Source organism: Cynocephalus volans, chromosome 10, assembly GCF_027409185.1.
Source record: "Cynocephalus volans isolate mCynVol1 chromosome 10, mCynVol1.pri, whole genome shotgun sequence".
Taxonomy (NCBI): Eukaryota; Metazoa; Chordata; class Mammalia; order Dermoptera; family Cynocephalidae; genus Cynocephalus; species Cynocephalus volans.
Genome location: NC_084469.1, coordinates 83,192,737 through 83,207,940, shown reverse-complemented (window position 1 = coordinate 83,207,940; position 15,204 = coordinate 83,192,737). Strand labels below are relative to the sequence as shown.

The 15,204-nt window shown below is 32.3% G+C and overlaps 1 protein-coding gene, 1 non-coding gene and 1 pseudogene across 2 annotated transcripts in view; all 3 read right to left on the bottom strand.

The window, feature by feature from the left end:
• Positions 1–15,204, bottom strand: part of ITFG1 (integrin alpha FG-GAP repeat containing 1) — a 256,540-nt gene that overhangs the window by 130,331 nt on the left and 111,005 nt on the right. The window contains exons 9-10 of the mRNA XM_063110734.1: positions 9,428–9,522; positions 7,028–7,197 (exon numbers count right to left, since the gene is read on the bottom strand). Coding sequence (XP_062966804.1) covers positions 7,028–7,197; positions 9,428–9,522 — 265 coding nt within the window. The remainder of the gene's footprint in view (positions 1–7,027; positions 7,198–9,427; positions 9,523–15,204) is intronic.
• LOC134389541 (cytochrome c oxidase subunit 6C-like) lies at positions 5,170–5,397 on the bottom strand (annotated as a pseudogene).
• On the bottom strand, positions 6,459–6,565 carry LOC134389777 (U6 spliceosomal RNA). Its single transcript, XR_010024753.1, has one exon. It is a non-coding gene; the product is annotated as a U6 spliceosomal RNA (small nuclear RNA).

The window sequence follows — 15,204 nt, the reverse complement described above, 5'->3', positions numbered from 1 at the left end:
GTGTTTAACTTTATAAGAAACTACCAGTTTCTAAAATGATTGTGCCATTTTACATTCCTATCAAAAAATGTATGAGAGTTCCAGTTGTTCCATATCCTTACCAATATTTGGTGTTACCAGTCTTAATTACTTCTTTAACACTGGTGTTAGTGGTTTTAATTACAACCATCCTAGTTGGTGTGAAGACGTATATCGTAAGGGCTTTAATGGCATTATGTTGAACATTTTTTCATATATTTTTTGGCCATTTGTATACCTTCCTCATTGAATTGCTTTGGCACCTTTGTAAAAAAAAAAAAAAAAACCAAACCAAACAAAAAACCAACCAGTAGATTATATATGTATAACTGTATTTCTGGACTCACTGTTCTGTTCCATTGTTCTTTTATAAGTATCTTTAATGTGAATACCACAGTGTCTTGATTACTATGACTACAAAGGAAGTCTTAAAGTCAGGTAGCATGGAGTCCTCACTCTTTGTTGTTTTCTTCAAGATAATTTGGTGAATCTAGGTCCTATGCTTTTTCACATAAATATCAGCATATCAGAATCAGCATATCAATTTCTACAAAAAAGCATATTGGGATTTTGATTGGAATTGCATTTAATCTATAGATCAAGTTGGAGAGGACTGACATTTTGGCAATACTGAGTATTCTGTTGTGTGAATATAGTATATCTCTCAATTTCGGGGGTTTTCTTTAACTACTTTCAGCAATGTTCTGAGGTTCAAGAACAACCAAAATCAACCTACGGTGATAGAAATCAAAACACTGGTTACCTATGAGGCTGGAGATTAATTAGAAGGAAGGCATGAGAGAAAATTTTTGCATTTCACTGAATGTAAATCTTCACCTTAAAATGTCACTGAAAAGCTAAAAATAAAAGAGTAGGAAAAAATTGACTGGTAAATATTGAGAAAAAGAAATACTGTAGAAATTATATTACTAAAAAAAGAATTCAAGCATTAAATGGAAAAAACAGGGATGTTTCATTATTAACAAAAGGAGTGAGGAAGACTAAACAGTCATAAAACTGTATGTACCTAACAGTCAAGCATATAAACAAAAAATTGATAGAGGGAGAAGGTGACAATTGTATACTTTTATAGTGCAGAATTAACATACTTTAAAAAATACACAATAAAGAAGTAAGGATATATAGAGGATTTAAATAACATAATTAACATGGACTCTGATGGAGTTTGGATGTGTTGTCCCCTCCAAAACTCATGTGGAAATTTGATCCCCAATGTGGCAGTGTTGGAAATTGACTGAGTCATGGGGGCAGATCCCTCATGAATGGATTAATGCTCTCCCTGGGGGAGGGTGGATTAATGAGTGAGTTCTCACTCTATTAGTTCCGGTGAGAGCTCGTTACTTATAAAGACCCTGGCACCTCCTCTCTCACTCTCTTGCTTCCTCTCACCATGTGATCTGCTTGTACCCACTGGCTGCCTGCCTCTTTCCACCATGAGTCGAAGCAGCCTGAGGCCCATGCTAGATGCAGCTGTCCCAGAATCGTAAGCCTAATAAACCTCTCTTTATAAATTACCCAGTCTCAGGTAATTCTGTCATAGCAACACAAAACGACTAAAACAGATACTATTTAAAATAACCATTCATTGAGCCATCTACTAAACTACCAAAAAATCTCAATAAGTTTCCAAAAGTTTTATATAAGCCACATTTATATTTGCAATGCAATAACTTTAAGAATAAATGATAAAAAGATAGACCCAAACTTTAAAACATCAACATAAAAAACAACTCCCCAAACATATTTGTGACCATTTTAAAATACCTTTCTAAATAATGCTGTGGTTAAGAAAAATTTTAAATAAAAAAAAAAAAAAAGAAGAAAGGAAAAAACAAAAGCACAAATTATTGAAATACGTGGTCTGAAGCCTAGTACATAATAAATATTTAGTCTTAAAAACACTTATTAGAAAATAAGAACAGGATAAAAATCTATTATCTTAGTATTCAATGAAATAAACTAAAAAACAAAAAATGAAAATAAATCTGAAGAAAGCAAAACAGGAAGGAATTAAATATAAAAACAGAAATAAATAAAATATTCATCATATTATCATTGAAAATAAAGGTAATTCTTTGGACCTCAACAATAATAATAAAAACACACACATGAAAAAAAAAAACAACAAACAAAAACAGCAAACATTCCTATGGAGAATATGTATGGAATGTTTTTCTTTTGTTATAAATTAGAAAGCCTGTTATATTTTTATATCCATGCGAAAGATGGTGAGCAACTATTTCAAACAGAAATTATGATGAGCCATTGAGGTATGAAATATAAAATTAGTGAGAGACTTGAACTAATTTAAAGTGATGATGAAACCCTTTGAAACACTTCACAGCAAAAATGAAAAACAAAAGTGGCTAGAAATGTTCATACAGATGTTAAGTCCCTGTGCTATCAACCTCCTTGCCTTTTAAAGCAGAACATCTGAAACATAACATAACCTTTTTGTGGTGAATCAGGGCCATCCATGGAAAGCTAAATCATTCTATTTTAAAGCTGAGAATGCAGATGAAAATGTAATATAGATTATAACCGAATGGGTAATTAGCTAATACCTTCAGTAGAAGTTCCCTGCAATTACTTTCTTGAAAAAGTCTCAGATCCCAATTTGCTTTTGGTCATTTTCCACCCTCTCATAATGGTGGTTTGAATGTATATTGCTAAATATTACCTCTGGTTTCTGAATTACTGACCACATGCTTACATATGATCTCCCTGAACAGCAAGCAGTTTTGTTGAGGAGCTATTGCTGTGGAATGTATTAACAGACATTTGTTTTTTCCTCTCCAGGACTCAGAGAACTTCTGGATCTTATTTATCTTTACCTGCTTATTTTCATCAGAGTGACTTTTACTATCTGCTCAACCCATCACTTGTAACCTCTGCTAAAAATCTGTTATTTTTGCTTATCTACCACTTCCTTGTTTCCTTATAAATTTTTTCTTAGAGGGAGAGAAAAAGGATTCTGAGAACTTAAGAGTCCTGACTACAACTTACCAGCTGTGTGGCACTGGACAAACTGTCTTGTTTATCTGAGACTATTTTCATGTTTATAAAATAGAGATAATACCACCCTAAAAAAGATCATTGTGAAGTAATATGCATTAAAATCATGTTATAAACTAAAGTTGTTTTCTTCCTGGCATCAAGTAATAGGTAACATTGTGCATTCAGCCATTTATTGATTTATTTGCCATTTAAAAGGTTTTGGATGTTCTCATGGCTGATACTCAGACTATGCTCCTTTGTTGTCAAAAAAAATTTTTTTTAAGCTACTTCTAGGAGTGGATCTCCTATAAAAGCTTAATGGTAGCTGAGGTTTTGCTATGCAGTTTCATATATATATAACGTTCTGGTTTTATCATATGAAGATGATATGGAACAGTCAGAATAAAGACTAGGTACACAGCTACTCAGTTAAATTCTTGAAATATACACTGTATGTGGTTGATATAATGATAAATCATTAACACAACTTCTAGATTATAGCACCAGTGTTAAACAAACAGGTATTTATTATGAGCAAATCACAATCTATTTTCTATCTTTGCATTTTAGAAAATGACCAAATAAGGTCTAGAACATTAATTTAAATATGATTTGTCAAATTTTCCTGTAGAACCCTAATAGAAACTCTAAATTATAATTCAGATTTAATTTGACCTATGACATTAGGACATCTAGGGGAGCACTTAGGAGAGAATTCTTTCTAATACACACATAAAATTTCCCATATTCCAAATATTGGGCAAAAATCACTTAAATCCAACTTTTCATCTTTCTGTATTAGTTTTACTAGTAGTTCTTGTTAATTAAAAGTAATACTGATTAGAAATTCATAAGAGCAAGAGTTTAATTAGATAAATGGTGCCCAAATATTCTTTTTTATAACTTATCCCTCAGTTCCTTTTAAAAAAAGCTTTTCAGTGTCATACTAAAGATTTGGGAAATAAAACATCTTTTCAGTTTTACTTTATAAATGAAATTTTAAAAAATAATTTCTAAAAAACAGAATTATATTTTACTATTGGCTTAAGAGTATACCATTGGAACAATGTCATCTTGCCTTTCTTCTCTCAAAAAAATGAAAATTTAGAGAATTTAGGCAATATGACTACATATAACATGACAGTAAACACAGGCAACTGAGTAGCAATGGGAGAGCCACAGTAAAAAACCCCAGTGTTTTCAGTCTGTGGTGGCACAGATGTAAAGCAGTTGATCTCTGACCATGTTGTTTAGAGTAACTCATTGCCTCTACAAAATGTTATTAGCAGAGATCTTTTTCATGTAACATAACTTTAAAGATTAACTTATTACAAATTAGGCCTTTAGTTTAAAACGAAAAACAGATGGAAACCCAAACAACCCTCTTCTAAAAACAAAAACAAAACACAAAACAAGTTAACAAAGCATAGTTTTAGAATTTCTTTTTATGAAATACATGTTGCGGATTTTATTCTCATCTGCAGTTAATACCTACCTAATTTTTGAAATCTATACAAAATAGGAGGCAGAATTCTCCAGCTGGGAACTTTTCAAATTAGAAACATAACCCGACACTAATTCTCAGCAATCTAGCAGTCTGAAAATCAGTTAAAAATTATAAACTGCTTTTTCAACAAACATAGATTAATCTAGAAGAGGGTGATCATGCCAACCATTTCTTTCCTAATTCTATGTGTGAAGGAGTATGTTATGCTGGATTCTCACAGACAGATGTTTCCCCTTCAAGTTAGGGCTACTTCTCATCTAGTGATGGAACGAACACTGAGATGAACTGAAATTTATCCTTCAATTTTCATCTATCCCAAAAGAACAGAAAAGAAGTCCTGGGTTTCAACAGCTGCTGCTATAAAAGTATCAAGACTCATAACAAAGTATGACTGCCCTTGGTACCTATGTTTCCTTTAAGCTATAGTATTCACTGCTATTGATTAGCTGTTCAAACTATCATCATTGCTGAATAGTAAAGAAACTTTTCCCCCCAGCATTTGTTAATTGTTCATTTATTAAGAGAAAATATCCCTTAGCCCACATATTCATGTTTCATAGTTCAGCAACACAGGTGTGACAAACTTCTATGAAACTCAATCCAAAGAAATTCTTTGCATTAGAAAATCAGTTTTCACTCTGAAAGATACCAGCTTTCCTCATCTCCTCAAAATCTTTCATGGAATCATAATCTTTGTAGAAATCTGTATATGCCTTCTTTCTTGGTTCAGCCACAGCAAACTTATACAGAGCTGCGACCCTCAGTGATACAGCAAATGCTCCAACAATATGAAATCACAGACACCTGGCCAGAAGGCCACACATCTGAGGTTTCGTCAAAGCACCAGAAGCCATCGTAGTTATTATCCCTCAACACCAATGTCCTTTCCAGCTGATAGAGAAATGAACTGCCTGATAAAGAAACTTAAGTATTTAAAGGTTTAAAAGAGAAAATGTTGATAAATAACTTTTGTGGCAAAAATATAAATTATATGGATGTCATTCTAAGGGTGAGCAATCATAGGCTTAAATGAATTTGATAAAATTTCTTATTCTTTTGAATACGGCTAATGTCCAAAATGATGCAATTTTATATTTCTTCATTTTTATGTGCCACTAACTTTTAAAAGGAAAAATACTCATGTTCAATTCAGAAGTTTCTTTTGGTTACATCCAATTTGCTTCACACACATAGGCTATGAGTGCGTATAAACTCCATATAGCAGAATACGACAATGTCTCTGGAAAACTCTGTAAACACAACTCAGAGCCATTATAAATTCAAATCAAGGTCCTCAGAAAAGTTTAAGTATGGACTATCCCCCTTTATCTTGAAATATTTTAGGAACACACTAATGATACATGTTTCTCTATCAATTGGATTTCTAGACAACATTGTTTGGTGTTAAGAACAATAATAGGTCTGATTTTTTTTCCTGACAGTAAATGTGGAGCTGAATCATGATTAATTCCAGGGTCAACAAATGAATTAATACAGAACAAGCTATGAATAGATAAATGATGAAGGAGGCAAGAGAGAATAAGAGCCAAGGAATACAATTAACTGTGAGATAAAAAAACAATAAGGTATAAAAATTTAGCAACAGTCATTTATGGAATCTGCCAAGATTCAGGCTAATTATGAGTTTAACTATATTGGTTTCCTATTAGTACCTCTACTTCAAAAACAAAAGTACCTACAGCATTTAAAATCACTGGTAATACAATAAATGTACTCATGCATTCTATATATACAAATAATATCAATAGTCATGTTGGAATTTCCAATGCCATTACAAAACACAGCACTAATAACGTAATAATTACTGAAAGTAAAATCAGTATGTGCAGAGTATTTCACTAAATGATTCATTTACTTTTACTTCATTTAATCTTTTTTCTCCCCCTCTCATCAAAAAAATATGGAATGCTTCACGAATTTGTGTGTCATTCTTGTGCAGGTGCCTTACTAATCTTTTCTGTATCATTCCAATTTTAGTACATGTGCTGCTGAAGCAAGCACTCATTTAATCATTACTATAATTCCATGACAGGAGTACAATTATTACTCTTATTTTACAGATGAGGAGTTTAGGTAATCTGTTCAACATTTCACAGATGGTAAGTGGCTGGACTGAAATTGAAGGATAGGGTCAGCTCTTAATCACCATGGTCTTCAGTCTCAAATGTAATTGGGTCATTTGCCTATAAAAAAATTTGACCTTTTAAAGATCAACTTTTATTAAATGAAAAATAATTTTTTTTAGATTAGATATTCATTTTTGTTCTACAGTAAATGAATGTGTGAAAAAAAACAGGTATTCTAAGGAGTTAGGAGAAGTTCAGGGACCATGTAAAGAAATAAGAATTGATCTCATCATGTTCCTTATTTAAGGGACTGTAACATATTTAGGTGCTATTTAGTTAGAAAGTACCAGAATGAAGATACTTTGTAAACATTTCTCACTTGACTTAATTTCCCTACCTTCCAGATGTATTCTTCAATATGGCAAGAGCATCTGGATAACCATCCATGTTGTAGTCTCCAATATGAAGGGTAATTGGAATTGGTATTTCAGTTGATTGCTCCTGCACAAATGGCACAAAGCCCCAGAGTGTGCCCTTACTGCTGAAATCCTGTAGGACTGGAACCCACTATGGATTAAGAAAAAAGATTAAACTTAATAGTTATTTTAGAAATAAATTCACCATTTGCAAAACAAATGAGCCATTAAAAGTTCTCAAGATAAGCACCATTTTACTTAAGTTCTTTATCTCTACAGTATGGTAGGGTATTATAATTTACTTTGATGAATAGTTGTCTGACACTCCGGGGAAAAAAAAGTAGTCTCCCTTAGACTGATCATTTGTCATCGCTGTTTAAAACTGGCATATAGAGACTTAGAAGGTTTTTCAGAAAATCACAGAATCTTAGGATTGAACTGATATTAATACTCATCTAGTCACACTAACCAATGTAAAATTTGTATTGAGTGAAAATATAACCTCGAATGACTATTTTTAAAATGAAAGCAAACTGTAATGTTATCTAATACTAAAGCCCTTTCAGCAGGACCAAATTAGGAAGAAAGTTAGAATGACAGAATCTCCCTTGTTCTCCTGCTGAACTTCTTATACATGATGATGACTTTAGTTATCACCCTTGAGTCAAGCAGCTTGTGAGGCTTTCCAATCAACACGAAGCCTGACAAGCTCTGTCTACAACTGACAGGCACGTCTCAGCAAAGAAGAATTAGTTCTGCCACTAAAAAAAGGCAAGAAGCTACATGTTTAGTAAGTTCCTTTATTTCTATATTGATTACAGTGAAATGAACAGAGAGAATATGCTGATTTCAAAATGAACTTTTAGAAATCCCTTTCTCTTCTGATTGCACAAGTCTTCACTTTTTAACAACTAAAAATCTGAAGAGTGGAAATCATGACATTAAAATGATAGATGTGTCCACAATTAGTTAAGAGCATGAATGATGGTACATAACCTGGAGATGTACAAACGGAAGCAGGCATAGCTGACTTGAAATGGCAAGAGGCCAAACTTGCCTAAAGATTTTTTTTTCTTATGAGCAGGTGGCTCATTTACATGGCCGCAAGCCAAACGATATTACAAATGGCTTCTTGAAAATGGTTTAGTAAACAGAGTATCTCCAATATTTCATAGGTTTTCCAAAGAAAGTATAATTTGCCATGGAAAAAGAAAAAAAATTAATGATAAAGACACATTTACAGAATATGAGTTGTTTTTTTTAAAAAAGCTGGTTTGCATCTTTAACCAATTTTTCAATCTTTCTTTTCAAACAAAAAAGTATTATTTTATATATCATCAAAATGTTTTAATAGTTTCACTTGACTTTGAAAAAAAATTGTTTTGTTTTGAAAGAAGATGGGAAATTTCACAAAATGCCAAGATACTACAAATTTGTGAAGAGGCTGACAGTTTATCAATGAGGACAAACCACACTGGATAGTTTTCCTATGAAGGTAAATATATTAAGGTCTAAAAAGTAAGAAGATTTTTCACTTAATGTGATATCCATAATAGTTACCAAAGAACTATAACATTCTTCTTCCCAGAGAAAGATGATTATATAATTTGCAAATATTCTTACAGTAGTCTGTCATTTGAAGATAGGCTAGAATTACCAGGTTTACTTATACCTATGAACCAATGATAAGGTGTTATGTGGCCTAATGTTTTAAATGATTTAAAACTTAAAAAAAATTAAAGGCAGTAAAACTTATGGGTGCAATAGTTAAATGCTTTTAGAATGCTAACTGTATGAAGACTTCTTTTCTTTAGTATTTTAGTATAAAATGTGATGTTCTGTATCCATAAAGGCTACAAAAGTCAGCATGTTATTCTATCATTTATTATCCCCCCAAAGAAAATAAAACAGATTATTTTACTATTATTGTCATAACCTTATCATTCCCATATTAATTCTCCTCTGTGACTATCATATTCTAAATTGTTTACTCACAAGCTACTGGTAAAAAGTCAGCTTCACAAAATGAAATAGATTTAGACACCACAAATAAAAACAAGATTAGCTTTGAAAATAGGTAAAATGTTCTTCTACATAACTCTTTATTATAGTGGTTTTCCTATATTTCTGGCATATAAAATGCTAACAGATCATTTAATTACAGATACATGATTGGTTTTCTTCACCAGAACGATTGTGACAGTACTTTACCCCTCAATAAATGAACAAAATAGATTTAAATATATTTCATTAAATTAAAATGAGGAAGTGAATAACTTAATTTTGAGTTTCTCTCTTTTCTGAATCTTCAGATACCTTTTCTAACCTTTGAAGATTTTTTTCAACACATAACGCTATGTTAGAAAAACAACTTGATGTACCTGCTTTGTTCCGGATCTCGACAAGTAGATGGTGCTTTTCTGGCAGTTTATATCTTCACAGCCTGGCAGTAAGTGATCCATGTGTCCATCTCCATCTGCCAAAAGAAACTTCAAGAGTCCATTAACAGCCACAAAATAAAGTGTACTTGTAGGGCAAATTAAATTTCCTATTTGTTCAAAGTCTACATCAATCTGGATAAAACTGAAGAATTTGACACATGGCTTTATAATGAATGCGCTTCAACTAAAAAAATCATTCTGGCCCTTGCTACCTATTATCTGGACTGTGTTTTGTTTTAAAACACACACTTTTCTGTGGTTCAGTATTTATCTAGTGTTGGGAAAAGACCCCATTTCAGGCTTACTGTTAAAATAATCAATTTTTAAAAATGTGGCTTTTGACTTATTTACATAATTATCATTGCTGCTATGAGAGAAATAAGCATGTCAACAGTAACCCATTATTATACAGCCTATTTTTAATGTGAGATTCTTATGTACACATACTTTTAAGTGCATTTTATTTAGCATGAACTTCAATCCAAGAGTTTATAAAGCTCTCAGTACTCTGGCTTCTAAAAAGCACCAATAAATTTTTATCAATAAAAAAGCAAATGAAAGGAATACAGATGTCCTTTTCAAGTGACTGGTTTTCACAAAGATGCACACTATTCTGCAAACATATCTAAAAGTGAGGTTATTGAGGAACCCGGAGTCAGCTCCTTCAGTGTTCCTTCCTATCTACTACTCCTCCCACCCACCCCCACGTGATGGGGATTTACAGATTTTGACATCCCAGAGGTAAATCTCTACATGGATATTCACAATAGTTACTTAGCTTTTAAACTTGGGGCCTGATTTTGCAATGTTTTGATCACTTATTAACTTACTATGGTTTACTGTGTCATTTAACTTGTGCCCTAAGTAGTACCTACATTTCGAAGGAAATAAAAGGATTATTAATACAGAAATATACTTCACTGTGTAGGTTTATGTATTAAAAGTAATATATAACAAGCCCACCAAATGTCCAATAAAATATTAAAAAGGAAAAAAAAATTTAGGTCAAGTGGGATGAAAATCCAGTCAATGGAAGCTGATCTCAGCAAGGAAAAGTAAAAAGTCACAGCAAAGTGAAAAATTAATTTCTTCCATTTAATTTCATGGTTTAATTACTTATGATCCTCACGATTAATATCATTTGTCATAATAAATCCTTGCTTAGAGGAGCACAACATTACATAAAATCATTGAATTAATAATGGAAAGTATAGAGAACATCTGTAACTTGACAGTATACAGATTTGGACTATTGGGAATTAAAAGAAATTGAGAGAGGGAGATGCAATTCCAGGCAGATATCCTTGGAAAGGAGAAGGTTGTCCAAGGAGATAAACCCGTATTATTACTAAAAGAATAAATTTTAAAAGAGAGCCAAGCAAGAAAGAACTAAATAAAAAAATGTGATTTATAAATTGGCTATAGTAACATCATAGACGTCATTAAAAGCCAAACCATTCTGTTGTAAATTAATGGGAGACTAACTAGAAGAACATTACTAACTGCCCTTTGTTTGTACCCCAAAGGCAAAATACTCAGATTAAAATATTATTTATACGGGTCAACCCCGTAGTTCACTTGGGAGAGTGCGGCGCTGGTAGCGCTGAGGCCCTGGGTTCGGATCCTACATAGGGATGGCCGGTGCACTCACTGGCTGAGCGTGGTGTGGACCACACTGTGCCGAGGGTTGCGATCCCCTTACCGGCCAAAAAAAAAAATCTTATTTATACCTTTTTTTCACCTAGTTTCACTTTCTTCAAAGTAGTTTCTTATTTCCCACAAGTATTTTGACCATGATATTTTAGGAAATGCTCTAACGAATAGCTATCTAATAAACATATCACTAACTCGTGATAATACCATAATCATGACTTTCAGTATAAGTTATCAGTAATACTTTATGGATATCTTCACAGAAATCTAGAACTCAATCAGGGAATGTGATCATTGTGCTAAGTGTTATTTATTTATTTTGATACTTAGGGGAAGTGATAGAAATGCTTTCTGGTAATTCAACTTCAAGCCCAAAGGAAATTTGCTCTGTCTTAAAGGAAACAAATTTAAAAATTTTACATGTTTCTCTTTTTCTGCACCTGTTTTTTTTTTTTTTTTTTTAAAGCTTTTTATTTGGAAGCAATTTAAATTTAAAGTTGTAAGTTAAATATAAAGTTGCAATAATAGAAATAGTACAAGGAACACCTGTTAAGCCTTTAACCAGATTGGCCCACTGTTAACATTTTATCCCATTTATCATTTGTGCTTTCTTTCTGAAATAATTAAAAAAAAATTTTTAAAACACAAATAACATTTTCATGAAAAATAACTTTTCCAAAACAAAAAGTTTTTTCAAGAGTGAAATTGCCTGGCTTCAATATTCTGGCTTAACAGAAAATAGTACCAAATTTTTACACTGCTTTTGTATACAATCCATTGTAATATGTTGTTTTGGTTGGAAAATATAAAAATATGTAGTTAGAAGAACTATTTTTTTTTTTTTTTGATCGGTAAGGGGATCGTAACCCTTGGCTTGGTGTCGTCCACACCATGCTCAGCCAGTGAGCGCACCGGCCATCCCTATATAGGATCCGAACCCGCGGTCTCGGCGCTACCAGCACGGCACTCTCCTGAGTGAGCCATGGGACCAGCCCTAGAAGAACTATTTTAATAGCCTGTTCAGATCACTCTGGATATTCTTCCATACTACCACCAAACTCAACAAGTAATCACTTAAAGGTTACCTGTAATTTGGAATCTAAGGCCATATTAATAAACGTTTCCTACTCTGTTAACCAAAATCCATTGGTCTGTCTTGCACTTTAAATGTATGTTTTATATCCATTCATACATTCGTGAAGAATTCATGACTTTGTAAAATCATAGATCAATCATTTGGAAAATATTGGTTGAGTTATATAGATCTAAATGTTGACACACTTCATTACACATTATCAAAAATTCATATTTGTTAATATCACCACAATCTCATCAGAAAAGTTTTTAGATATTGGGAAATTGTCGGTACACTGGCAAAGAGAAGTTTTCCAAAATTCTAATATTTGCTTGAAAGCTCAGATTTTATCATTGGCACCAAATCCTGTCAGTTATTTTCTTGAAGTGACAAGTTCATTCTGTTCATTTTAGAGAAAATGTCTACCAAATACCCAAGTCTGGATAACCATAGTCTGTTTGTCAATTGTTCTTTCAAGTAAAAAATGGTGTTACATTAAAAAACAAAAACAAAAACAAAAAAAAAGTGGGCAGTTGAGCTTGCAACTCAATCGCAGTAGTCCTTTTCAAGACAACCATCATAGTTGGTGTGCAGCAGAGATGTTTTAGCCGTAGTGCTTATTTCCCTAGAGAGACTATTAAAGAGATGTATACTCAAAAGTTGAGATGTAGCAAAATTATCATTTTTTGCTGCCTCATCAACAATATTCTAAGTGAAACAGACTGTGTTTCTTATTTCCTTCCTTCTCCTTCTCTATTTTAACAGTGTGAGTGTATGATGGTGAAGAACACAATGAATGCTAGTAAAGTTCGGTGCTACTGCTTTGATCTGTGCTAAACTGTAAGCGGCTTTACCCACCATTGCTTTTGTCTCAACAGTGCAAAGGTCAACACTGTGAAAAAGGCAAATAATATCTTAGTATTACTACGAAAATACTTTTGACTTTCTGGACCCTCCCTCTGAAAGAACTGCAGGATCTCCCCTCCCTGCCAGAGGTCCATACTTTGGACCACACCTCGAGAATCATTGCCAGAGAGGTTGCACCAATAACTGAAACTATCAAATGGTTTGATTTTTGCCAATCTGGTACGTGAAAATGATATCTCATTGTGTTTTTTAATTTTTAGCTTTCTTATAAATGGTGTTGTTGGTATTTTATCTGCCACTTCATAGGAGCCCTTCCCACATTAAGAAAATTATTCTTTTGTCTGTGATTTATTAATATTTTCTTTTATGGCTTGTAAGTTTTGCTTATAATTATAAAGGCATTTCCACCCCACAGTTACAACTCCTTGTTGCCCCACCCCAACCTATTTTCTTTTAGTACTTTTGGACATTATTTTTACTTTTAAATCTTAGATTTACCTGACATTTATTTTGGTATAAAATGTGAGTTATGATCCTACTGTACTTTTTACAGATAGATATCCAATTGCCCCACACCTATTATTGAATCATGTATAGTTTTCAGAAGACAAACCCTCAATCTCTTTTATATTATTTATCTTTATCTATAAAATGATCAAAAGGAACATAAATTGTCTACCACATGGAGTCCCTGTGAAGACTAAATGTGAAAGAAAGACTTTGAGAAAATTTGTAAAGCAGTAAATAAACATAGAGTACATCATCCCTGTATATCTCCTCTACCACTGTGGTATATGGAGTACTTAGTACATTGGTATACCATGCTTAATAGGTAGGCAATAAAGTAAAAAAATGCATAACTCCTGAATGACAGAAATGCTTTTTCTTCAGGGTTCTCACTACCAAGGATCCACCGCAATGCTTCCCGTGGAAACACTGAAAAACTTGGTCATGAAAAATGAAAGTAACAGTTTAGGATTTGATGAATAAAACTCTGTGTTCAATAACAAAAAATGAATTACAATAAAGAATATGGCACAACAGCTTAAATGGGGATTATGTCAAGATGTCTCCTACCACCTGGAAAATTTACTCATGATTGACAATAGCAAACACAAGATATAAATACTACAAATCATGTGACTAATTAATGGTAGAAGGTTTTAAATAGAATTCAAGGCTTTCTTTAACTTTTAATATGTGGGACCCAAGGCTGAAAGATTTCTATACAGGGTTTCTAAAACTGCATTTCTTACTAAAATAGACCCAGAATATAGGTAAAAATGACAGCTTTCCCACACATTTGTCAAGAGATATATGAAATATATGACAGATAATGTATTCACATATAAAACTCCATTTCCTGTAGCTGGAAATATGCATACTAAAATTTTTAAAAATTTACCTGAAATCCATTTCCTTTTTATTTCTACTAAGATATATGAAGAATATCACCTCATATTTTTCAGAAGAGCCCATCATTAACATAAGAAAAATTACTGGCACAGAAATACACTAAATATAATACAAAAATTATAATAACCAGATTCAATTTTTTAAGAAAATAACATTGTATTCAGAATTTTAAAACAATTGATGAATACTATAAAAAAAATATGGCATGCATGAAAATATGTAGATTCATTTTTTAAAATGGTCATGAACCAAACTATGATAATGAGAAACAAGTGCTATATCAGTGAAAAAACAAAAAAGAAAAAAAGTAAAGAAAAAAAAGGATTGTATCATCTACATTATGGAAAAAAAGTAAAGCTAATTTCTTCAAACTATTAATTTTTAAATGACATAAATAAAAGAATTATGAATATGCATATAAGTTTACTTATTCTGCTTCAGATATTAAATAGCATACAGGTTGATCTTTAAGTTATGTTCCTATAAATATAGCAGTAATGTACCTATTTGACTGAAGACAAGTCTACAAAGTGCCAGGGCTTTAATGAAACTTTAGTGATAAGAAACACATATTGTTAAAGAATATGAACATGATTAGAAAAGAAAAACTGTACTTAAGATATTTATGATTAAATCTAAAACTCTATGGCTGTTATTTTATATTATCAAATGTACTGTGAAATTGTAATTCTTTTAGCTTTCCTTA